General features: G+C 39.6%; 1 protein-coding gene across 1 annotated transcript in view; it reads left to right on the plus strand.

Annotated features, from left to right (window-relative positions):
- NPC1L1 (NPC1 like intracellular cholesterol transporter 1) overlaps positions 1-26,967 on the plus strand; it is a 39,257-nt gene that overhangs the window by 3,000 nt on the left and 9,290 nt on the right. The window contains exons 3-15 of the mRNA XM_044661050.1: positions 4,929-5,029; positions 6,035-6,207; positions 6,349-6,477; positions 6,703-6,885; positions 7,820-7,934; positions 11,143-11,270; positions 13,065-13,202; positions 14,160-14,249; positions 18,352-18,542; positions 20,208-20,323; positions 23,410-23,539; positions 23,754-23,809; positions 26,349-26,499. Coding sequence (XP_044516985.1) covers positions 4,929-5,029; positions 6,035-6,207; positions 6,349-6,477; positions 6,703-6,885; positions 7,820-7,934; positions 11,143-11,270; positions 13,065-13,202; positions 14,160-14,249; positions 18,352-18,542; positions 20,208-20,323; positions 23,410-23,539; positions 23,754-23,809; positions 26,349-26,499 — 1,701 coding nt within the window. The remainder of the gene's footprint in view (positions 1-4,928; positions 5,030-6,034; positions 6,208-6,348; positions 6,478-6,702; positions 6,886-7,819; positions 7,935-11,142; positions 11,271-13,064; positions 13,203-14,159; positions 14,250-18,351; positions 18,543-20,207; positions 20,324-23,409; positions 23,540-23,753; positions 23,810-26,348; positions 26,500-26,967) is intronic.

Consider the following 26,967-nt stretch of genomic DNA (forward strand, 5'->3'; position numbering starts at 1 on the left):
CCTTACTGATCTTTTGTCTTGGAACCAATACTTAGTATCAATACCAAGAAAGAAAGTAAGGGTTTAAAAACAACAACAACAACAACAATAACAACAACAACAACAGAAAGGCATTAATTAAATGCTTACTATGTGCCAAGAACTGTACAAAGTTCTGGGGATACAAATGCATAAATTTCAAGGACATTCATTGTAACATGGAGAGATAGCATGTATAAGATAGTGATGGCCAAGGAGTGATCAAAAAAAATTAAAGGATGGGTCAGCTAGGTGGTACAGTGGATAGAATGCTAGGCCTGGAGTTGGGAAGACCTGGATTCAAATTTGGCTTCAGATATTTCCTAGCTGTATGACCCCAGACAAGTCACAATCCTAATTGCCTAGCCCTTGCCCTTCTGTCTTAGAGTTGTTACTAGGGCAGAAAGTAAGGGTTATAAAAAAATAATGATTCAAGTCATAGGGAACAATGAGTAGAGCAGTAGGAGAATAGATTGGTTGACAACTCCTTTCCAGTAGCTTGTTTTGATTTTGATTCCAGAACTGGAAAAGGGAGGAGGAAGGTTTTATAAGCAGCATCAGGGTGGGACAGGATACAAAATGAGCCATGGTCAGGGTCAGCTAGACAGAGTGGGCTATGGGAGGCACCCACCTATCAGGACAGTGGGGGGCCCTAGGATGGGAGTTCCAGAGTTTTTCCAGAGGGCTAAATCCTCCAGGGCATGTTCTCTGGTCCCAGTAACAGGGAGGAAGAGGAGAAGAGTCAAATACTAGGTGGCATTGTCAAGGTACCATCAAGAGGGCTGGCCTTTGAAAACAGCAACCTCAGAGAACAACTGAGCTGGAGGGGACCTTAGAGATTATCTAGAGACATTGCTCATTTTACAGATGAGGAAAATTAAGTCTAGAGAGAGGGGAAGCAGTTTCTTTTCCAAGGTCACTCAAAAGGTAAGGAAGATAACCAGTGATCTTTTTTTGTGTGTGTCCTGTTCAGTAGTAATTTCAATGGTGTGTGGAATTCTTGGTGAGGAAAACCCACTCAACTAATGCTTATCAGTAGTAAGACTCTTGGATCATTTCCTTGAGTTACTGAGAACTGAAGAAGTGACTTGCCCAGGGTCAAACAATCAGTTAAAGTTAGAGGTAGTAGTTGAATCTAGGTCTGACTAGGAGGTCAGCTCTTAGTCCACTGTCAAACAATCAACAAACATTTATTAAGCCTCTACTTTGTGCCAGGCAAGGTGCCAAGCTGCTTTTCTAATTGTCTTCTTCAATGACTTTTACCACAGGCCACACTCTTAACTCTATTCACTCCTTTCCTCCTATATTCTTCCTTCACAAAACCTTCTTTATTGTTCAGAAATACCAAAAAAGGACAAATGAGATTGAAAAGCAAAATTCTTTTTTCCCCCATTTATTTAATTAATTTAGAATATTTTTCCATGGTTACATGATTCATGTTCTTTCCCTCCCTTCCTCCCGTCCCCCTCCCAGAGCTGATGAGCAATTCCACTGGGTTATACACATATCATTGTTCAAAACCTATTTCCATGTTATTAATATTTGCAATAGTGATCATTTAAAGTCAATATCTCCAATCATATCCCCATCAAACCATGTGGTCAATCATGTTTTTCTTTTGCGTTTCTGTCCCCGCAGTTCTTTCTCTGGATGTGGATAGTGTTCTTTCTAGTAAGTCCCTCAGAATTGTCCTGGGTCATTGCATTGCTGCTAGTAGAGAAGTCAGTTATATTCGATTGTGCCACAGTGTATCAGTTTCTGTGTACAATGTTCTTCTGGCTCTGCATCATTTCCTGGAGGTTCTTTCAGTTCACATGGAATTCCTCCAGTTCATTATTCCTTTTAGCACAATAGTATTCCATCACCATCAGATACCACAATTTGTTCAGCCATTCCCCAATCGATGGACACCCCCTCATTTTCCAATTTTTTGCCACCACAAAGAGTGCAGATATAAATATTTTTGTACAAGTCATTTCCCTTATTATCTCTTTGGGGTACAAACCCAACAGTGGTATGGCTGGATCAAAGGGCAGGCAGTTGAAAAGCAAAATTCTTAAAAAAAGAATAAATTCCAATGTTTCTCGTTTTTCATACTCTGACAAAGAAATCTGTCAAAGTTCACAGCCTGAAAAGTTCACAAACTCTGACCAAACTGCCAACACAACTGGAGGCTGTGACCTTGGGGGCCTCCTGACACCAATGATAAGGCATTTCTTTGCTCTCTGGTGAGCTGAGTGTCCCTACTCCATTTTGTTTTAGGCTTATTTCAGGCTCACACTACTTGCATATATAGTAAAAATGCTAGGGGGGCAATGTGACCGTTGAAAATCTAGACCCTGTGGTGTCTCCTCACCTGCCAGGGTAGCCCATCCTTGGTACTGCTGAGGCTTCTCTTTACCACCCCCCCCCTCCCATAGCCATCTTCAGAGAGGCTGAATCTAGTAGATTGGAAACTTGAGCCCCCCATAAAAAGCCCATCAAGGGGCAGGATTTTTTGGCTTCTAGTCCAGGGCTTTTCTCTTATGAGTTTAGGAGGTCTTTCTGGCTCACATTTACCCTTTAGACTCAACTTTGTGCTACCCTGATATCTAGACCTCATGATCATTGAATGATGATGAGGGGAATTTTGGGAAGTCTTTGGGCTTGGCAATCTGCCTCCTACCCTCTATAGGTTCAGTTTCACAGGAATTTTTATCCCCCATTAATCCACTAGGTTTCTCTTATGCCACTCTGGGCTTTTCTGTTAACAGCATACTTTTTACTAACTTAACCCTTCAGGTTGTTAACACTGGGGACCATAGAGACTCTTTAGAAGACTCCTTTTCTTTAAAGAGGTTATAACCACAGCCATGCTTTTCCTGGGACTATGATTTCATTTAGACTCTGATTTTTGGCTATTTGTTAGTGTCTATTTTTAAGTGTCTTGAAGAACCTATCTCCCAACCTCTGTAATAAGTGACTCAGTATATGGAGTATTAGAAAGACCTGAGTTCAAATTCAGCTTCAGTTACTAGCTGTGTGTCCCTGGACAAGTTGCTTCACCTGAGTTTCCTCAGCTATAATGTGGGGATGATAAAAGCATTTACCTCATCAGGTTGTTGTAAGGATCAAATAAGACAATAAAGGGAGATATTTGTAAAGTGCTTAGCACAGTACCTGGCATATAGTAGCTACTATTATAAATGCTTATTCTCTTCCGTCTCCTTTCTCTTTCATCTGCACATATATTTTGGAACTTCAAAATGAGAGAAGAACAATTAGTAGGATCAAAAAGTCAAGGAGGTCAGGGGGAGCTAGGTGGCTCAGCAGATTGAAAGCTGGGTCCAGAGACAGATGGTCCTGGGTTCAGATCTGACCTCAGAGACTTCCTAGCTGTGTGACCCTGGTCAAGTCACTTAACCTGAATTGGCTACCCTCACTGCTCCTCTGCCTTGGAGCCAATACATAGTTTTCATTTTCATTAATTTATTGATTTAAAAAAATATTTTTCTAGGGTTACCTGATTCATTTTCTCTCCCTCCTGTCTTCCCTCCCCACTCCTGGAGCTGATAAGCAATACCACTGGGTTATACAAGTGTTATCACTTGATACCTATTTTTGTATTATTTACCTTTATAACACAGTAATCTTTTAAAACCAAACCCCCAAATCATATACCCATATAAACAAGTGATAAATCATATGTTTTTCTTCTGCATTTCTGCTCCCACAGTTCTTTCTCTGGATGTGGATTAGCATCCTTTCTCATAAGTCCCTCAGAATTATCCTGGATCATTGCATTGCTATTAGTAGCAAAGTCTATCACATCTGATCATCCCACAATGTTACAGTTTCAGTGTACAATGTTCCCCTGATTCTGCTCATTTCACTCTGCATCAGTTCACAGAGGTCTTCCCAGTTTTTATAGAAATCAAGCAATTCATCATTCTTTATTGCACAATAATATACCATCACCATCATATACCACAATTTGTTCAGCCATTCCGCAATTGAGGGAGACCCCCTCATTTTCCAATTTTTTGCTACCACAAAGAGTGTGACTATGAATATTTTTGTATAACCCTCACAGTATTGATTCTAAGACAGAAGGTAAGGGTTAAAAAAAGTGTAGGAGAACAGGAAGGGAGAGGCTATCTTGGAACATATGTTCCTCCTTTGGTTGTCCTTACCCAAGTCCTTCAAGGAGAGTCTCCTTCCTGCTGAAGTTCAATCCATACAAGTATAAAGAGAGAAGAGCAAGAGGGTATGCCCTGGAACTGAAATGATCCTCATCCTAGTCTTGGCTCTGCCACTTTGAGCTGTGTGATCTTGGGCAACTTATTGAAACTCTAGGCCTCAACTAGCTCATTGGTAAAATCAATGAGTCAATCCACAAGCATTTAAGTACCTCTTATGTGTTAGGTACAGTGATAGATACAAAGGAAAAAATAAAGTCTCTGCCCTATAAGAGATTCCACTGAATTGGGGGAACACAACATGTACATATTGTGAAATAGACACACAATAGAGACAAAATAAATCCATAAGTATAAGGGAGAAGGAAGGGCCGTAGCAGTTGGGGAGGATCAAAAGAGTCCTCACATAGAAGGTGGCGTGTTATCCTGAGCTTTGAAGGAAAGGGGGAATTCTGAAAGATAGAAGAGAGGAGGAAGTACATCTAGGCACAGAGAAGCAGTCTATGCAGAAATGAGAAAGTTGGACTCAATAATCTTGGATAGTCTCTGTTTCCCAGTTCTCAGTTTCTATGAGATGCCATAGGAGTGAGGGAAGTGGGCAGTTGAAAGATGTAACAGTGGCTGGGAACTTGAATACCTGCAGTGGAGTGTGAGGATTGGGGCAAGAGGTTAGATAGCAGTGCCAAATGTTTGCTGGTCCTGAAATTCTCTTTCCATTTTCCCCCACTTCAGTTCTCCTCTCACATTCAAGGATGGTACAACCTTGGCTCTGAGCTGCATGGCTGATTATGGGGCTCCAGTCTTTCCCTTCCTTGCTGTGGGAGGTTACACAGGTAAGAGGGATTAGCCATCTCACTGACCAGAGTAAGGTCACCTAAGACACATTTAAGATAGGCAGGACATTTTAGAGTGATCACTGATAGGAAACTTGAAGGAAGGAGTGTGTGAAATGTCTCAGTAATAGCCAAGAAATGGTCTTTTAAATGGGGGGCCTAGATAGCTGTTTTCACGTATTTGAAGAGCTGTTATGTGGGGACCAGAGTAGGATTGTTCTCTTTGGCCCCAGAGGGCAGAAGGAGGAGCAAAAGGTGAAGGTTAGAAAGAAGCAAATTTAGGCTTAATGTCAGAAAAAATTTCCTATCAACTAGAGGTTTCTCAAAGTAGAAGGGACTGCTGAGAAAGAGACAGAGACAGAGACAGAGACAGAGAGACACACAGACAGGCAGCCAGAGATAGAGAGACAGAGACAGAAAGACGGAGACTCAGAAAGAGATAGAGAGAGACAGAGACAGAGAGACAGAGAGACAGACAGAGAGAGAGAGAAGGGAGAGATAATGGAAGAACTCTCACCAGAGTTCTTCAGGCAGAGTTTGGATGATTACTTGTTGGCTATGTCAGAGTGCAGATTCCTTTTTGGGTGTGGGTTGGACTAGATGGTCTCTGAAGTCACTTCTAGCTGTACAATTCTGTAATTTTGTGACCTTGCCATCTGTTAGATTGAGCTAGGGTAGGAAAAGCTATATAACCTGAATCCCTCAAGAGTTCTACCTCTCTCTGCTGCCACCCTCAGAAGGCCCTCTCTTTGTGCCAGGACCTGGAGAATGCTAGACAAAACCTCCTCCTCTAGCTGCAGTAGGGTAAGGTGTGGGATATAGAGCTATGGGAGAAGATGGGTTGGTTCTTATGAGATAGGAGGTGAGGGATGGGGAATGAGAGATAGGAGATGGATGAGTCAGGACTTTTGACAGATTAAATCCCCTCAATGAAGGAAAGAAGATTGTGGAAAATGAGGAGAGAGGGGCCCAGGGCCTTATTGTTTCAGCTCCTCTTTTTCATAGGGCAGGATTTTTCTGGTGCTGAGGCTCTCCTGCTGACTTTCTCCCTGAACAACTACCCTGCTGGGGATCCCCGCTTGGCTCAAGCTCTGCTCTGGGAGAGCCGCTTTCTGGAGGTGATGAGAGACTTCCAGAAGCGTACAGCAGGCACCTTTGAAGTCACTTTCATGGCAGAGGTATAGGACACAAACCAGGTAGTTTCTCTCCATTCCATCAGGGTACACCTGTCCTCCTAATCAGGGAGATCCCTCTTTTTCTCCACAATCCTAAACCCTTTCCATTCCTTCCTCAATTCCACCAAACTTGTCTACCCATAGCGATCTCTGGAAGATGAGATAAATCGCACCACAATGGAGGACCTGCCGGTCTTTGCCACCAGCTATGCCATTGTCTTCCTGTACATTTCTCTGGCTCTGGGTAGATACTCCAGCCGATCTCGCATACTGGTGAGGAGCTTGGAGGGAGATGGGGCCTCAGGGTTTGTCTGGGATCTTTCTTTTCTCTTTTGGAAGGAGGGACCAGGTAAACTCATCTTGCATTATGCATCCTGCATAAAAGTCAGGAATGGAGAGAAGGAAGGGCAATGAGAGAGACAGGCAGTAGTGAATTTTCTCCTTGAGTCTCTTTCCCTCTGTTTTGTGTGAAGTTTAAGGCACCAGGTTCTGTTGTAGGTGGACTCCAAGATAACCCTGGGCCTAGGCGGGGTCCTAGTAGTGCTGGGATCTGTCCTCTCCTCAATGGGCTTCTTCTCCTACCTGGGCATCCCCTCTTCTATGGTGATCATCCAAGTCGTTCCCTTCCTTGTGCTTGCTGTTGGAGCTGACAACATCTTCATCTTTGTTCTAGAGTATCAGGTATGAAAAGGATCAGGGAAGGCTTGGGTAGGCCAGGGATTGGGAAAGATGAGATATATGTTTTGAGGGGTATCCTTTCTATCCTCGCCATCCCTATTGAGAAGCAACCAAAGTTTCAGGGAGGTTGGAAACTTTGTTAAAGGAGAATTTGGGCTGGCTTGTGTTTTGGGAGCTCTGAAGGTGTTAAGGTGTTGTCAATGGTGGGAGCTGACCCACAGTTTGAGAGGAGTATGGTATAGGTAGAGTTGCCCATTAGCCCATTATATGTGTATGTTGGGGGAAGAGACTGATAGTACATTTCTAATTAGGGAGAGAATAGTGGCCTTAGGGAGACCATTCACTCATTCATCAAGCATCTATTAAACACTTTCTGGGAGCAAAGTATTGTGTCTGGTAGCCCAGTAGAGCTTGATAGTGGGGAGATACAAGGTTTAAATAAGATATTGATTTTACTCTCATGGGGCTTACAGTACAAGAGACACTTCAGACAAACACCAAAATATAAGTGCATTGAGGAGTGTAAAACAAAGTGATATGTGGAGGTTTAGAGATACCTGATTGACTATGTGAAGTCTGAGAAAAAAATCATAACCAATTAGAGGGGAGGAAGGTCAGGGATGGCTTCATGGAATAGATGGCATTTGATTTAGGCTTTAAAGGATAGAAAAGAATTCAACGGACAAAGAGGAGGGTGTGCCAGCATGGGAGCGGAGCATTATATGTGTCCTTACAGGATAGACAATATATCCAAGTTAGCTGGAACAGAGAATACATTGAGGAGAGTAATCCAAGACAAGGCCTTGAATGGTAGGCAAGTGAATATGAAATTTATTTGGTCGTTAAATAGGAGCCCCTGATGATTTTAGAATAGAGGCATGACATGACCAATTCCTATGCATAAAAAATTATTTTTCTTTTTTTTTTTTCCTTTCAGAGGTTGCCACGGCTCTCAGAGGAACGCCGGGAGGTACATATTGGACGAGTCCTGGGCACCGTAGCTCCCAGCATGCTTCTTTGTAGTCTCTCTGAGGCCATCTGTTTCTTCTTAGGTGAGCTTCTTTCTCTCACTAACTGTAAAGCTTTGAACAAATCAATTCCCAATTCAATGGCCCATTTCCACATATGTAAAATGAAGGGTTTGCATAAAATGATTCCTGAAAGGCACTATTTGTAAAGTGCTTAGCATAATGCCTGGCACATAGTAGGCACTATATAAAAACTTATTCCAGTCTCATTCTACTTCCCCTTTTTCATCTCCAATATTCTGTGCTCTTTCCGTGCCTGGTATTCCTGCCAAAAGATATTAGTTGAGTTCAGGGGATTCAAGAATTGTAGGTCAGAACATCAACTGCAGGTAGAAGAGAAATGACTAATAGAATAGATTTGTTTTCATGGAAAAGGCAGTGGCCATTTTTTTCTCCCAGAAAAATTTTCTGTAAATTTTTTTCCCAGCTTCATGTTTTCCTCCTAACTTTGGCTGCATTAATTTTGTTTGTGCAAAAATCTTTTAAATTTTGTGTAATCAAAATTAGCTATTTCACATCTCATGATCCTTTCTATCTCATGTTTGATAATAAAATCTTCCCTTATCCATAGATCTGACATGTATATTTTTCCATGCTTCTCTAATTTGCTTGTGATATTACACTTTATTCTAAATTATTTATTCATCTTGGTATATAGTATGAGATATTGATCTATGTCTAGTTTGTGCCAAACCACTTTCTAGTTTTCCCAGCCATTTTGTCAAATATTGAGTTCTTATGCACAAAGCTTAGATCTTTGGGTTTATCAAATGTTGAATTACTATAGTCATTTACTGTTTTTTGTATACCCCATCTATTCTATTGATCCAGCGTCTATTTCTAAGCCAGTGCCAGACTGTTATGATGATTACTGCTTTATAATATATTTTGAAATCTGGTACTGTAAGGTCGACTTTGCTTTTTTTCATTGATTCTTTTGATATACTTGACATTTTGTTTTTCCTGATTGATTTTGTTACTATTTTTTCAATCTCTAAATATTAATTCTTGGATAGTTTGATTGTTATGGTACTGAATAAGTAAATTAATATAGGCAAGATTGTCATTTTTATTATATTGACTCAGCTTACTCATGAACACTTAATATCTCTCCAGTTATTTAGATCTGGCTTTATTTGTGTGAAAATTGTTTTGTGGTTGTTTTCATAAAGTTTCTGGTTTTGTTTTAGCAGATAAGACTCCCAAGTATTTTATATTGTCTAAAGTTATTTTTAAATTAGAATTTCTCTTTCTCTTTCTTACTGCTGGGTTTTGTTGGCAATATACAGAAATATTAATAATTTATGTGGATTTATTTTGTATCCTACAGCTTTGCTGAAGTTGTTGTTTGTTTCAACTCATTTTTTAGTTGGTTATCTAGAGTTCTCTGATTTTTTTTATACATACCCACATATTTCTATACACACATATCATCTGCAAAGAGTAATAGTTATGTTTCTTCATAATCTATTTTTATTTCTTCAATTTCTTTTTCTTGTCTTATTGCTATAGCTAGTATTTCTAATAAAATATTGAATAGTGGTGATAAGGGGCAGTCTTGCTTCACCTCTAATCTTAGTGGGAAAGCTTTGAGTTTATCCTTGTTACATAAAATGCTTGCTCTTGGTTTTAGATAGATACTCCTTAGCATTTTAAGAAAGATTTCATTTATTCCTATGCTTTCTAGGATTTTTAATAGGAATGGATATTGAATTCTGTAAAAAATCTTTTTCTGCATCTATTATAATAATCATATGATTTTTAATGAATATGGTCAATAATTCTGATAGTTTTCCAAACATTAAACCAGTCCTGCATTACTGGGTATAAATCCCAACTGGTCATGGTAGATATTTGTAATATATTGCTATAATCTCCTTGCTAGTAGTTTGTTTAAAATTTTTGCATCGATAGTCACTAAGTAAATTTGTCTATATTTTTTTCTCCATTTTTGCTTTCCCTGGGGTTTAGATATCAAAGTCATACTTGTGTAATAAAAGGAATTTGGTAGGACCCCTTTACCAGTTTTTTCAAGTGGTTTATATAGTATTGGGATTAATCGTTCCTTAAATGTTTGGCAGAATTCTCTTAGAAATCCATCTGGTCTTATGGATATTTTCTGAGGGAACTCATTGATAGCTTGTTCAATTTCTTTTTCTAAGCTAGGGTAATTTAATTATTCTGTTTCTTCTTCTGTAAATCTGGGCAGTTTATATTTTTGTAAATATTCATGTATTTCACTTAGATTGCCAGCTTTACTGGCATATAATTGGGCAAAATGACTCCTAATGATTGCTTTAATTTAATCTTCATTGGTGATACATTCCCCCTTTTCATTTTTGATCTTAGTATTTTGTTTTCTTCTTTCTCTTTTTTAATAAAATTAAGTCATGATTAATCTATTTTATTGTGTCTTTTAAATTTTTTATTCATTAGTTTAATTTTATCAATCTCTCCTTTGATTTTTAGGAGTTCTGTTTTGATATTTAATCGTGAATTATATATTTTTTCTTTTTCTAGGTTTTTTGTTGTTATTGCATGCCCAATTCATTGATCTGCTTTCCCCCTCTTTTTTAATGATGTAATTATTTAGAGAAATAAGTTTTCTCTCAAGTGCTGCTTTGACTACATCCCTCAAATTTTGGAATGTTTCAGAGACATAGATTCAAATGCCACCTTTAAATATTGCTAGCAATATGTCTTGATTTCCTCACCTATAATATAGGGATCATAGAGCCTTAATATAAAGTTTGAAGAGATCTTAAAGATCTCTACAGCTGAAGCAACTGAGGCTCAGGGAAGAGAAGCTGCTTACTTGAAGTCAAACACATTAGTAAGTGGTAGAATGAGGATCTGAACCCAATTCCCCTGATTCTAAACCCAATAAAATATTCTTTCCACTTTATTTTGTGTTACCTACCTCAAATGGTAGGTGGGAAAAGTGCCTAAAGAGGTATGTGAATGAGAATTATTTCTATTATTATTCCTCATCTCTGTGAAGCCCCTGAGGTTACCTAACCCATGCTAGAACACCCCAAGAGGGCCTGGAATATTAGTGCAAAGCACAGTTCTAAACACTGGCCAATTCTTTATCTTAGCTTTGAGCAGAATTGCTTACTGCCTTAACCTGCTGTCCAGTCCCTGGGTTCTGTGCTAACCCCATTCCCAGTATTGCTCTCTCATCTCTCTTCAATGGCACTGTCTCTTCACTCCTTGCTTGTTTCCCTGTCAGGTGCACTGACCTCTATGCCAGCTGTGCGAACCTTTGCTCTGACAGCTGGCTTGGCCATAATCTTTGACTTCCTGCTGCAGATGTCGGCCTTTGTTGCTTTGCTCTCCCTGGACAACAAGAGGCAAGAGGTAGGGAGTTCTTGGAGATGTGGGTGGGAGTGATCTCTGAGTGGAATTAAGAGATGGTTACTTCTCCCATAGGAACGGGGAAAGGGAAGAAGGCCTCTGGGGGCAAGAACAGGGAGTGATGGAGAGTGAGAATCAGCCAGTTGACAAGCACTTACTAGATGCCTAGACACTGTACTAGGTTTTGTGGATACAAAGACCAAAGTAAAATAAGAAGCTATCTTCCTTATGTTGGGATCTTCCCTTTAGAAATTCAAGGAGATCCAACCCACTCCTCCATGTTATGTACTTGGTCTACAAAGACAATGGAGGCAGCATGACATAATAGACATCGGACTGGATGTAGAATTGGGTAGCCCTGGGTTGAAATCCCACTGCTGGCACTCACTGGCTGTACAAGCCAGGGAAAAGCATTTAATTTCTCTAAGCCTCAGCTTCCTTGTCTATAAAGAGAAGGGGTTGGATTGGATGATTTATAATCTCTTCTAGCTCTTAAGTTATGAATCTTGCCCCCATGGAATTCACATTCTATAGAGATAAGTTTATCTATCACTTTGAGGAAGGAGGAAGTGCTAATAACTAAGGCATCATAAGAGGGTTCTTATTGTAGCTAACACATCAACTGGGCTTTGGAGGAAGCTTGGAGGAAGAAGGAAGAGGGTGCATTTCAGGTATCACTAAGAAAATGGAATGTTGAGTGCAGGCACTAGCCAGAAGGACAGCTTAGCTGGAATGTGTATTGAACCAAGAGAGTTAATGTGTAACAAAGTTGGAAATGCAGGTTAGGGCCCATTTGTGAAGGGCTTAAAAATATCCTTACCTTCCATCTTAGAATCAATACTTTGTATTGGTGCCAAGGCAGGAGAGCAGTAAGGGCTAGGCAATGGGGATTAAGTGACTTGCCTAGGATCACATAGTTAGGAAGTATCTGAAGTCAGATTTGAACCCAGGACCTCCTAACACTAGGCCTGGTACTCTATTAACTGTGCTACTTAGATGCTATACTATTTAAAAAAATTTTTTATAACTCTTACCTTCTGCCTTAGAATCAATACTATGCATTGGTTCCAAGGCAGAAGAGTGTTAAAGGCTGGGCAATGGGAGTTAAGTGACTTGCCTAGGGACATACAGCTAGGAAGAGTCTGAGACCAGATTTGTACCCAGGATGTCCCCTCTCTAGGCCTGGTTCTCAATCCACTGAGCCACTTAGCTGCCCCCTGTGAAGGATTTTTTTTTTCCCCTGTGAAGGATTTTAAATGACAAGTTGAGAAGTTTGAATTTTCTCTTAGAAACAATTAAGAGCCAATGAAGTTTTTTGAGAAGAGAATGGCATAGTCAGATTTGTTCATTAGGAAGATTATTTTGGCAGTCATGTAAAGGGAAGATGGATGAGAGGAGAGACAGCAAACTAGGAGTTCAATTAGTAGACTGTTGCAATAGTCTAAAAAAAAAGGGATGAAGTTTTGAATTGGGGTGGTGGCTGTGTGAGTAGAGATAAGACGACAGATGGGAGAGAAATTGTGGAAGTAGAATCTGCCTAACTCTCCAACTGACTCTATATAGGCAGTGGGATGAAGGAAAAGGCCGAGCCAAGAATGATTCTGAGGTTTTAAACCTGGATGATTTGGAAGGGTTGTGGGGTGCCCTCCACAGAAGTGGGAAAGTTTGGGAGAGGGCTGGGCTTAATGAGCAAAGATAATAAATTCTATTCTGGACATATTAATTGAACTGAACTTGTTTCCCTGAGGATCTCTTCTTCCCCCTCTGCTAATGAGGATGCTTACCTAACCCTCCTAGGCCTCACGCTTGGATTTGTGCTGCTGTGCTAACCCCAGGAAATTGCCTCCCCCTCCAGAGGGTGAAAGTTTACTACTTCGCTTCTTTCGAAAGTTTTATGCTCCCTTCTTGCTTCATGGATTCACCCGGATTGTTGTGGTGAGCTCTAAAGGGAAAAACTATCAGCATCTGATTTTGGGTAGGCTCTAGTTCCCAAGAGACAAGGGGATGCTGGGTCTTAAGTGAGAGCAGAGATTGATCCCAGATTTGGGGAACTCTCTAGATCTAGTCCAGTTGGGAATCCTAGAATCTTAGTTTAAAATGCAAGAAAAAGATTTCTTTTTGGACAACTCATTTGTCATATCCCTTTCTTCAGGAAGGGTCATATCTATGTCATCTTGGAGACTGAACTAGAAAGGGTATCCAAACGGGCCGTGTCCTCTTATTTTATGACTTTTCTAGCCTCTATTGTATACGCTGCCCTTTGAAACTTAGAAGTTGTGGGTAGAAGAGAAATCCTTGGGCGATATCCCACTATGATCAGTAGACTAAGTATTTGTCCTTCCTTCCCCATAGTGTCTATTTTCAAGAACCTGCTTTGCTTCTATACTTAGAAGCTCAGAGGAGATATACTAGAAATTTTTTTTTAATCTGGGGAAAACTTAGTTCAAGGAGTAGAGACTGAGGAGAAGTTATGTCCTGAGAGAGAGGAATTATTGTGAGGGTATCCTGAGAGTGGATGTGCTGCACAGGAGTATGAGCTAATGTTGGGAAGAAAATATGCTGAGAGAGGGGCAGGACTCTCTTCCCATGCTGGCATTCTGTGGCAAAGCCCTTTTTGTCCCATGTTAGTTATTTCTCTGCTCAGAGAGGATCACCTTGGTCTCCATGGTTATCACACTTAGAAAGTCTATTTTTTTCCTCTTCTTTGTGGATATGGCTTTAAGCTATTTTCCAAAGGCTGTAAACTCTCTGAGGGAAATCCTTTCAAGTGGTTGATCTGGAACCTTTGCCCCACTATTCTGGATGCTGTGTCTAAGGGACTCTCAACAGTTTTTCTGTTGTTTCCAGGTAGAAAAGTTCTTGGGGTTCTTACCAACTGTTTTTTTTCTTTAGCTTGGGCTATTCATGGCCCTGTTTGGTTGGAGCTTGTATCTCATGTGCCAGATCAATGTGGGGCTGGACCAGGAGTTGGCACTACCTGAGGTGAGATGATAGCTTGTCACTGACTATCTCACTTTTCCCTTCTATGTTCTCATTCAATGTCTTCTAGTCATTTGGTCTCCAAATTGGAAATAATGTCTCGATCCAAGGAAATGTATAAACAAGTAATAGGAAGGTAGGAAGAAGGGTCAAATCATACCTTTCCCACAATAGCCAATTGTGGGACTTGTCTAAAACCTAACTCTTATCTTCTCTCACTTGGTTATTGCAATGATCTCCTAATTAGTCTTTCTGCTTCAAGTGTCTTCCCTTTCTATTCCATTCTTGACACAGTTGTTTCAGTTTAAATATTGTTTCATCTCTAACACATCCTTTTAAAATGCATATTTTGTATTAGTTTTATAATGTATAGAATTATTAATACCGTAGGGCTTGTTTGATATAAATAAGTATACAAAATATAAATAAATACACAGGTGGATACTATGTTCAGATTTTATTGCATTTTATTTTTTGCTGATAGGATTACACAACCAAGGTTTGAAGTCTGCTAGTTTAGCCTATTCTCCCTTTGCTGGTTCTTTTGTTTCTGGAGAAAGTCTTTAGTACAGGGATTCATGGGGCAGCTGGGCAATGCAGTGGATCAGGTACCATACCTGAAGTCAGAAAAACTCATCTTCTTGAGTTCAAATCCAGCCTCAAACTAGCTATGTGTCTCTGGGCAAGTTACTTAACCAACTGTTTGCTTCAGTTTCCTCATCTTTAAATGAGCTGGAGAAGGAAATGGCAAAGCACTCCAGATCTTTGCTAAGAAATCCCAAGCTGGGTCATGCAGAGTCAGACCTGACTGAAACAGCTGAACAACAACAAACAGGGGTACACATCCTTTTTTTGTGTCATGGATTCCTGTGGAAGTCTAGTGAAGCCTATGGACTCTTTCTCATAATAATGTTTTTAAACATATAAAATAAAATACATAGGCTTGTAAAGGAAACCAATTAGATTGCTATATAGTTTTCAAATATGAAAAAAAAGACAAATAAGAACACTTAACCTAGGAGGTCAATCAATAGACATTTTCTTTGCTCCAGGTTTGTATGAGACATTGTGCTATCGGTATACAAAGGGTTATTAAGGTGTGGTCCCTGTCTTCAAGATGCTTATAACCCACTTGGGGAGACAAAGCACAAATGAAGAATTAACAATGTAGAATGACAACAACAAAGAATCATAGGATTATTAGATTCAAGACTACAAGGGACTTTGTTGTTGAGTTGTTTTTCAGTTGTCCAACTCTTTGTGACTCCATTTGAGGTTTTCTTGGCAAAGATTCTAGAGTGCTTTGCCATTTCCTTCTCCAGCTCATTTTACAGATGAGGAAATATGGGACAAACAGGGTTAAGTGACTTGCCTGTTATCATATAGCTAGTAAGTGTCTGAGCCCAGATTTGAACTTAGGAAGATGAGTCTTCTTGACTTCAGGCCCTACACTCTATCCATTGCATCACCTTGCTGACCAGATACATCTTATACATGACCATTGCCAAAAGAGTGGAGTAGATACTATGAGTCAGAGGAGGGAGATAGCACTGCAATCTGAGCAAGTTTCATGGAAAACAAGAGGGAGATATTCTTAGTTGGGGAAGGAAATATTTGTATTAGACAAGATTAGACAGAGTAGAGGGTTCCTGTAGAAGATTAATGAGAGATAAGGCCAAAGAGGCAGGTAGTTCCAGGAGCTTGGATGCTAGGCTAAGGAGTTTAAACTTTATCTTATAAGTAATAGGGAAGCTACTAAAAATTTTCAAGCAGGAGAGAAACATGAAAAAATAGTATTTTAGGAGTATTAAAATGGCAGTAGTGAGCTAGTGAGGAAACATTGGAGGTGGTAGGGATCAGTAAGTTGTCAGACCTAAGGTGGTAGAAATGGAAGTAGAAAGGAGAAAATAGATTCAAGGAACATTGTGAAGGTAGAATAAGTAGGACTTAGGAACTGATTGGCTATGACAGAGATAGGAAGAAATAAAGGATGATCTTGAGGTTTTGAACCTGGTTTACTAGAAGAATGGTGGTGTCATGAAAGGAAATAGGGAGATCAAGAGGAAGAGTAGGATTTTGGGGAATGACAAGTTCAGGTTTAGATATATTAAATTTGAGATTACAGGAAGTGAACATGTCTGAAAGGTAGTTTAAAATGCAGACCTAGAACTACAAAACAAAATCAAGCATAGAGTGAAAATTGGAAGTATAGTGGGGATAGAGGAGATATTGGTGGAATAGAGGTAAAGGGAATACAAGAAAGGAGTGTAGAGAGAAAAGAGAAAAAGGCCGAGGACTGAAGCTTAGGTGACTATCCATAGTTAAGGCCCCAAACAGGGAAAATGAGATAGAAAAAGAGTTAGAAAAGAAACAGAGACAGTAAGAGAATCAGGATAATACAGCATTATGGAAGCCAAGAGAAGGGATCATCAGTGTCCAAAGCTGCAGAGATCAAGAATGATTTGAACTGAGAAAAAGCCCCTGGATCTGACTATTAAGAGGTCAATGAGAACCTTTGTTTTAGTAGTTTCAATGGAATGATGGGAGTATGGAATTCTAGATTCAAGAAGGTTAAGGAAAGAATTTTTTTTGGTGAAGAAATAGAAGCAATGAATGGGGCCCACTAATTCTAGAAGTTCCAGAAATGATTTTAAAAAATAGAAGAGTAGATAGGGGTCAGATTTAGGGTCAGAGGAATTTTTTACTTTTTCAATATTAAGAAATGCATTTCAATTAAAATATTTTTCAATTTTATTTTTTTTAATATAAGGAATTTATTTCAATTCAACAAATGCCTAACAGTGACTACTGCATGTAAGGTACTGGAGGTACAAAGACAAAAACAAAAGAGCTCCTTCTTTCAAGGAGTTAACATTCTATTGGGGATCTGAGCATATTAAGGTAGCAGCATGTTACAGTGGAAAGAGTACTAGATTTATTATTGGACATGGGTTCAAATTCTATCTTTGCTACTTACTACATGGTTGATCCTGGCCAACTCAACCTTTCTGGGTTTTGGTATTCTTTTTTTTTTTTTAAACCCTTAACTTTTGTGTATTGGCTCCTTGGTGGAAGAGTGGCAAGGGTGGGCAATGGGGGTCAAGTGACTTGCCCAGGGTCACACAGCTGGGAAGTGTCTGAGGTCAGATTTGAACCTAGAACCTCCTGTCTCTAGGCCTGACTCTCAATCCATTGAGCTACCCAGCTGCCCCCATGGGTTTTGGTATTCTTAACTGTAAGGCAATGACTAATTTCATGATCCTGTGTTTGAAAATAAAAGGGAAGGAACTAGTAGAGAAAGACTAAATGGTTCTAGGTGTGAATCTGAATGTGCCTTTTGGTTGTGTGTGGGAAGCCAATAAGAGAATAGATAAAAATCTAAGACTCCTCTTTTGACCCCTTTTGTGATCCTTGTGATTTCTTGTTGAAAAGTATTGTGGCCTTATTGAAAAGCTTTAAGTTCCTAGCAAATCAACAGTTAAGAGGGTAACAATTTCTCTCCAAGACTAAAGACAGAAATTAAGCAAAAAGCTGCCTGGACTCTGAATCTGTTTCTAGACACTTCAAGGTCAATAATGGACAAAATTTAGACAAAACCTCCTCCAGTGGGGGTTATTCGTCCCTGAGAAAGTATTCCCAGACTTAACTTTTGATAATGGGCCAGCCAAAATTCAGCCTTGGTCTTGTTCTATTCTGAAGTCAAATGAGATTTTTTGTGTTTTGATATGACATAATTTGTAACTTCTGCACATCTGCTAAGTTTCGGGGGAGTTCTTTTGTGTGAAATGAGTCTTGAAATATATATAATAAACTCCATGCTCTTGGAGACAGAGCTGGAAGCATGAGCTAAAAGATCTTCTGTGTCCTTACTTCTTATCAACTAAGCCATCTTTATCTGATTATCTGGAGATGATAAAAAGATCTTGAGAGTTGTGTGTGCATTTGTGCATACATGCAGGACATGCACATAAGTGTATGCTTATTTAAATGTCTGTATCAGAATGGGCACATGTTTATGTATGTGTATAAATTTGGTTTGAGCAAGTTTCTAGTACAGAGTCTAAACTACAAGGGAATCACCAAGCTGAATTTGTACCCTTCCTAGGATTCATATCTTTTGGATTACTTCCTCTTCCTGAACCGTTACTTTGAAGTTGGAGTGCCCACTTACTTTGTGACCACTTCTGGCTTTAACTTTTCAAGTTTGGATGGCATGAATTCTATCTGTTCCAGTTCTGGCTGTGATGCATATTCCTTTACCCAGAAGATTCAGTATGCCACAGAATTTCCTAAAGAGTGAGTATTCATGCTGTTATCCCTTACTCTAGGTTTGCTTATCTTTTAGCCCCAAATCTCTCTCCTGCTTACCTCCTTTATTTCAGATTTCCTTGTTTGTACTCCTGTGTGGTTAAGCCTCATCTGGAATGTTGTGCTCAGTTCTTGTCAACATGGAGGACATTGATTAACTGGAGAATGTCCAGATGAGGGCAAGTAGGATGGCAAAGGGTTCAGGCTGAATGAAAATCAATTGAAAGAATTGGGGAGGATGCTTAATATGGAGAAGAGAAGACTCAGGAGGAACATGATAAGTCTTTAAAAGTTCTCAAAGAGCATGGGCAGCTAGGTGGCTCAGTAGAATGAGAGTCATGTCTAGAGACTGGAGGTCCTGGTTGAAATCTGGCCTTAGACATTTCCTAGTTGTGTGACATTGGGCAAGTCCCTTAACCCTCATTGCCTAGTCCTTTCTGTTCTTCTGCCTTGGAACCCATACACAACATTGATTCTAAGATGGATAAGGGTTTTTTTAAAAAAAAATACTCAAAGATGTCTTGTAGAAGAGAAGTTAGATTTTAAATAATTAACAAGCATTTATTAAGCACCTATTATGCAAGAGAACTTAGTGACCCTACTCATTTTATACCCAGAGGGAAGAATATAAAAGCCATCAATGGAAATTTCAAAGAGGCAAAATTAAGCTTGATTCAGGAAACTTATCAAATAGAGTTATCCCAAAATAGAAAGGGCTGCCTCAAGATGTAGTGGGTTTCTTCTGGATGACTACTTATCAAGTATGATATAGTGGGGACATTTTTCTAGGTATGGGTTGGACTAGATTGCCACCAAAATTTCTTCCACTTCAGAAATTCTGTGATTTAGGTCCTCGTCTTCATATCTTCACCTTCCTCTGCTGACCATGCTCTCTCCACAGCCTGCTCTAGTAGGAGGGGTCAGCTTCCAAGCTCTGATTGGAAGGGAAATCAAAGGCTTCCTTGTTCTTCTATATCTACTCACCCTTACTCCCTGGCTTGTCATAGTTCCTGGAATTCTCTCATGACTCACTCATTTGGGTTAAGATATAATAGTCCTGTTAAACTTTAAATGTTAATGGAGGGGATAATACAAAGAACCATTATAAGTCATTAATTCCTTTGATTAGAATAGTTAGCTAGGCCTAGAATAGTTAGCAATGTCTTGAAGTAATTGAAGATTGATGGGTAGAGGTTGGATTCAGAACATGGAGCATAGGAAAGCAGGCTTGCATGAATTACCACAAATGGGGAGGGAAAAGGAGAGAACATGAAGACATTAGGTATCTAGAGGGTGCCAAAAGGGAAGAATGGTGAAACACTGGAGAGAAACTTCACCTGGTTTACAGGCTAAAGTAATAGGGAGGCAACTCTAACTGGCTCCTGAGAGCCAATTGTTAAATTTTCATTGTGAGCATTTGTGCCTTGAAAATTGGCAACTGCTACAAATCAGGGCTTTATTGTTTTGTTGAATGTCTAGACTTAAAAAAGTAATGGAGGAAATGTTAATAATGTGGATCAAAGTTGAGTGTTATGTGTACATTTTTGCCACTGGAACACTGGTTATTAATTTTTTACCAGACCACCATTACATGCCAGCTCACCATCCTCTTATCCTTTTCTTCTCTGTCTCATTTGTTTTTGTACTCCTAAGGTCTTATCTGGCTATCCCAGCTTCTTCCTGGGTAGATGACTTCATTGACTGGTTGACACCCACTTCTGATTGCTGTCGTCTTTACAGAAATAACACCTTTTGTCCTTCTACGGAAAGTGAGTCCTGCTGTTTTTGGAGAGGTGCAAACCATAGTGTTTCTCTCCTTCAAGGGATCAAATTGATTCATTTCACAAGCATTTATTAAATACTTAATATGTGGCAGGCACTGTGTTAGATTATGGTGTTACAAAGACAAAACTAAAACAGTTCCTGCCCTAGAGCTTGCATTCTATTTAATTCTAGAGAAACAACATGGATGTGTACACAGAAGATTAAACATGAAACATAAACAAAGTAAATTCAAAGTAATTTTGGTGGGAGCACTTGAGTTAGGGGAATTTAAATAAATTTTCTGTAGGAGGTGCCACTTGGAATGAGCTTTTTACCCCAAATTTATTATTTATTAGTATTCTTTAAAAAAATTTAAGTTCTAAATTTTCTCCCTCATTGAGAAGACATGCAATATGATACTCATTATTTACATATGAAATTATGCAAAACATATTTTCATATTATCCATCATGCAAAAAAGCAATAAAAATAAAGGAAATGAATAAACTATGTGCTTCAAACTACACTCAAGTTCATCAATTCTTTCAGAAGATGGATATCATTTTTCATCATGGATCCTTTGAAATTGTCTTAGATCATTTTCTTGAGCAGATTAGCCAAGTCTTTCATAGCTGATCATCCTTATAATATTGCTGTTTCCATGTAAGATGTTCTCTTGGTTCTGCTCACTTCACTTTTTATCAGCTCATATGGCTCTTCACATGTTGTTCTGAAACCATTTCCTCCATCATTTCTTATATCATATACCACAACTTGTTCAGTCATTCCCCAATTGATGGACATCCCCTCAATTTCAAATTATTTACCCCCACAAAAAGATCTGCTATAAATGTTTTTTGTACATATGGGACCTTTCCCTTTTCTTTGATCTTCCAAATGAATTTTCTTATTATTTTTTCCTAGATCTACAAAATATTTTTTAGTAGTTTGATTGGTATAGTACTGAATAAGTAGATTAATTTAGGTCAAACTGCCATTTTTATTATATTGGATCAATCTACCATGAGCAATTAATTTTTCTCCAGTTCTTTAGATTTGTCTTTACTTGGGTGAAAAGTGTCTTAGTAGGTAGACTCCAAAATATTTTATATTATCTGCAGTTACCTTATTTTTTATTTTAAAAAATCTCATTTTTCCTTTATTGCCTACAAAAACAACTTTTAATAGTCATTAAAATTTTTTTTGAGTTTCAAATTCTCTCTCTTCTTCTGACCCTCCCTCCCTGCCCTGTATATTCCCTGAGACAGTAAGTAATCTGATGTAGATTTTGCATGTGTAATCATGTAAAACATTTTCTCATATTAATCATTTTTATGGAAGAGATCTCGAATGAAAAAAGGAGAAAATGAAATATAATATGTTTCAGCTATCTGCAGTTATTTTATTTTATATTTTTTAAAACCTTACCTTCCATCTTGGAGTCAATACTGTGTATTGGTTCCAAGGCAGAAGAGTGGTAAGGGTAGGCAATGGGGGTCAAGTGACTTGTCCAAGTTCACACAGCTGGGAAGTGTCTGAGGTCAGATTTGAACCTAGGACCTCCCGCCTCTAGGCCTGGCTCTCAATCCACTGAGCTACCCAGCTGCCCCCTTATCTGCAGTTATTTTCAACAGAATTTCTTTTTCTATCTCTTCCTGCTGGGTTTTGTTGACAGTATATAGAAACGCTAGCAATTTATGTGGTTGAACTGAGCTTTGAAGGCAGCTTGGATTTTATGAAGCCAAAATAAGAAGGGAGTATATTGTAGGTATACAGTATATCCTATTCAAAGGCATGAAGAGAGAAGATAGAATGTTGAATATAGGGAACTTAACTAAGGCTTTTAAAAACCAAACAGAAGCATTTGTGCTTTATCCTTGAGGAGCCATTGGAACATCTTGAGTGAAGGAGTGATAGGGTCAGATCCATGCTTTAGGAATATCAATTTGTAGAGGACAGAGTAAACAGAGGAGCTCTGAGACAAATAAGCAGGCTATTTCAATAGTCAAAGGGGTGGGAATGAGTAAGGGTAGTAGCCATATGAGTAGGGGACAACAAGAGTAAGAGTCAACCAGACTTGGCAATTGATTTGATTGGGGTGGGATGGAGTGCATGCAGAAGAGGGAAGACGTGAGGATGACTTTGGCGCTATGATGCTGGGTGATTAGAAGGATAATGGCACCCTCAATAGAAATGGGGTAGTTAGGGCAAGAAGAATTTTTGGAGGGGTGGAGAGGAAAATGTTCCTTATTTTGGACATGTTGAGTTTGAGATGTCTAAGGTTCATCCAGTTGGAGTTTTCTCCTAGCTGCTGATAATATAAAACTAAGGTTAAGGAGAGAAATTGGGTTTACTAATGAGATATGGGAGTTATCTGCATAACTAATAATAACATAATAGTTGAACACCTAGGAGCAGATGAGCTTACTGAGAAATAGAGGAGAGAAAAGGGCCTATGACAGAACCCTGGGATATATCCATACATAGGAGGATGTTCAGCTAATGAAACTTAAGAGTGATGAAATGGGTGGGAGGAGGACCAGGAGAGAGAAGTGCTACAAAAATCTGAAGAATGTCCAGAAGAGTGCAGGTAGGATGATGAAGAGCCCTTTATGACATATGAGAATTGAAGAAATTGGGCACATTCAGCCTGGTGAAAAGAAGGGAGGAGGGAGAAGGGAGCATGCAAGCTATGACTTTATATTTGAAGGGCTGCTATGTTGAGGAGGGTTTAGACTTGTTTTGTTTGTCTCCAAAGGATAGTGAGGTATGAAAGTGGCAAAGATGTGAATTTAATTTTGATGTCAGGAATCAGGGCTAGTTAAAAGGAGAATGGACTGCCACATTAGGTGGAAACAGATGCCTCATCTTTGAAGGTCCTTAATCAGAATCTGGGTGACCACTTATAAGGCATGTTATAGTGGGGCTTCTTTCTGGCTATGCACCTGATCATCAGATGCTGAAGATCCAACTCTCAAATAAGATTTCCTTGATTCTGATTCTGTGGGGAGGGCATGGTAATTTAATAAAAGTCAATGAAGCAAAGAGATTAGAAAGGTGAAGGATTAAGAAAAGTCCTATTTTCCCACAGACTCTCCTTTGGCCTGTTTTCAGAAGTGCGTTCCCTATACCCTGAGTTCTGTGCGGCCCACAGTGGAGCAGTTCCATAAGTACCTGCCTTGGTTTTTGGAGGACAAGCCCAATATCAAATGTCCCAAAGGGTATGGCTTTAGCAGTGGGCCTGGGACTGAAGCTGGGGCCTGGGAACCTCGGTTGGGGAGAAAGGATAAAGTGGACTAGCACACTGGGAGAGATCAGCTGGCAGGGGAGAAGAGCAGTCTTGATTCAGGTTCAAGGGATAGTCCTAGGGCAGGGATCTGTGGGGAGGAGGATTATTTTCTCTGTGCAACTCTTACGGTGGTGTTCTCTCTTCAGGGGCCTGGGAGCTTATGATGTTTCTGTGAACATAAGTGCAGATGGGGAGATATTAGGTAAGAGTTCTGAAATATCTCTGGAAAAATAAAGCTGTTATAAATGGGAACTGGTTCTCAGGGTGATTGGAAGTCACGGGGTCTATGGAAGCTTTGAGCCCTAAACAAGACTAATGTGAATGACAGGTCTCTCTTATCTTTGACACATCCCTTCCCTCTTCTATTATCTGCTTTGCTTCTTTCGTCTTTGTATCATAGATCTTGAACTAGAAGGCACCTCAGAAGTCATCTAGTTCATTCTAATCCAAGTCCAGCTCTCTATGCTTCACTTCTTTGCCTTTCCTACATCCCTAACCCCTGCTCAAATTCCTCACCTTTTTTTCCCCATTGGACTATATGGTGTGTCAGCAAACACCAGTTTTTAATTGATTCCTTTACTAAGAATATTCCCTATACCCCACCTTTGCCCATTGCCTCCACCCTCAGGCAAAAGACAGTCTCTGCCCTCAAGGAATTTACAATTTAATAATCTCACTAGCTGTGTGACCCTGGGTGAATCATGGAACCTCTCCCAACCTCAGTTTTTTCTTCTATAAAATGAGGCGAATAATAGCACTTATCTCATAAGGGTTGTTATGTGGATTAAATGATATGTATATAATACTGAACCTAGTCCAATCCAAGAAAATTAAAGCCTAGAGAAGTTGACGACTTTCCTAAGGTCATAAATATACTAAAAATGGCAGAACTGAACTGAGCTTCAGAATTTCCAGTTTTGTTGTATCATTTCACAATGCTGCCTATTCTTCCTTCAGTGTCCTTTCTTTCCCCCATTGATTTTATTCCTTAGGCTGTTCCAATTCACAATTCCTCCATGACCTGCCCTTTATTCTCTTTTCCCACATCCAAATTCCTTACCATATTCTGCCTGGACCTGTATTATAGAAGCATAATCATCGTGTTAGAGTTGGTTGGGATTCTAGAATTTCTAGAGCTTATTACCACCCATTTTTTTTTACAGCTCAGAAATCAAAAGTCTAGAGAGGGAAGTGGTCTTTCTTCAGTTAGTATCAAAGTGCTGGATTGGGTATCAGAGGACCTGTACAAATCCTGGCACTCCTTGTTAGAGCCTTGGGTTCCATACCTGCAAAATGAAGGGAACTGGACCTTTAAGGTCCCTTCCCACTCCAGAAATATGAAACTGTGAGTGCAATAAGTCAACAGTTGGCCAACAAGCATTTATTAAACATCTGTTATTTACCAGGCACTGTGCTAAGCCCTGAGGATGCAAAGAAAGGCAAAAGTTATACCTTGCTCTTAAGGAGTTCACAGATAGCATGCTGGTTTTAGAGTCAGGAAGATCTGAGCCTAAATTTTGCCTCAGACACTGCCATCAATTAATCAGTCAATATTTATTAAGTATTTACTATGTGCCAGGCACTGGGCTAAATGCTGGAGGCATGAAAAGAGGCAAAAGACAGTCCCTGCCCTCAAGGAATTTATGATTTAATAATCTTACTAGCTGTATGACCCTGTATGAGTCACTGAATCTCTCTCAGTCTCAGTTTCTTCATCTGTAAAATGGGGAGAATAAATAGCAGCTACCTCATAGAGTTGTGTGGATCAAATGATATAATGAAGAGCTCTACAACTGTTAAGGCTATATAAATGCCAGATATTGTTATTATTTTTATCTTTCCCTCTAAACAATCCTAAGAGACCTTTCTGCTCTTATCTGCTTTCTGCTTGAAAAAAAGTAACTCTCTAGATTCCCTTTTGGGGGTCAATCTCTGATGTCATGTATACTATTTTGTAAAGTTTCCCATATCCTCTTCCCTTCCCTTTCTTTCAGGTTGGTCTCTTTCCTTATGGTTCCTTCCTTTCAGTCTTATCTTAATTAACCCTTTGATTCTTCACTTAGCCTGTCCCCTGCCCTTGGAGTGATCTTCCACTCCTTAAGTGATAAGCCCTTTTCCTTCCCTTACTCTGAAAACTCCCATAAAATGCCTTCCTCTAGGGAGTTCTTGGATGCCTTCTCCCCTTTATTGTCAGGAATTAATGACATTTTAAACAATTACGTGGAGAATAAAATTGACCTGAGGGATGCCAGAACTAGGAGGGATCTCTGAAGTCATTTAGGAAAACCTCATTTTATTAATGAGGAAATTGATTCCCAGAGAAAAGTAAAGGTATCCTCCCAAAGTCACCCCTACAAGCAAAGATGGAACTAGAGTCCAGGTCTCTTGACTTCTAGTTTAATTCTATTTCTGTCTCATTAACTTTTGATTGGTGGAGTCAGAGAATCTGAGTTCAAACCCTTTCTCTGCCATTTGCCAGCAATGTGAGTTTAACCAACTTCCTTAACTTCTTGTTCTTCATCTGTAAAACAAAGGACCATATAATCTCTAAGGTCCTGTCCAGTTGTAAATCTATGATTCCACAAATATAAACTCCTAGAGAGTAGCTACACTATTTCTTTACTGTTCTGTTTAATGCTAAGTAAATTTTGAATGATTAATAAATACTGATCTGTGAAATACTGATGTTTTTCTTATATTTTGCTCATCCTTTGCCTTGGATCTCCCTGGTTTTTGTCTAGCCACCCGGTTTATGGCTTACCATACACCACTCAAGAATTCTCAAGAGTACACAGCAGCCCTGAGGGCTGCCCGGGAACTGGCAGCTAACATCACAGCTGACTTGCGGCGAGTTCCAGGGACTGATCCTAAGTTTGAAGTCTTCCCCTACACGTGAGAGTCAGGGTGTGGGCAGTGGGCAAAGGTGGGGTATAGGGAATATTATCAGGAAAGGAATCATCTAATAAATGGCATTGGCTGATATACCATACAGTCCAATGGAAAAAAAGGTGGGGAATTTGGGCAGGGATTAGGGATATAGGAAAGACAAAGAAGTGAAGTCTAGAGAGCTGAACTTGAAGTCAGTAAGATCTAAGATTGAATCCTGTCTCTGGACATTTACAATTGTGTGACCCAGGGCAAATCACTTAGTTGCCCTTAGCTTCAGTTTTCTCATCCAGAAAAACCTGTCTCCCAGGGTTTTGGGGAGGACAAGCAAAGATGGAACTAGAGTCCAGGGCTAAATTTTTTTAAAAAGCCATATAAATGTTAGCTGTTATAGAGGAAAGAGGACTGAGGGAAATGGGGGGATAAAGGATTGTTGATGGTGGTGGGGGTAAGGAGGTTATGGAAGGTTATTTT

The sequence above is a fragment of the Gracilinanus agilis genome, chromosome 2 (genome assembly GCF_016433145.1).
Source record: "Gracilinanus agilis isolate LMUSP501 chromosome 2, AgileGrace, whole genome shotgun sequence".
In the NCBI taxonomy this organism is placed as follows: domain Eukaryota; kingdom Metazoa; phylum Chordata; class Mammalia; order Didelphimorphia; family Didelphidae; genus Gracilinanus; species Gracilinanus agilis.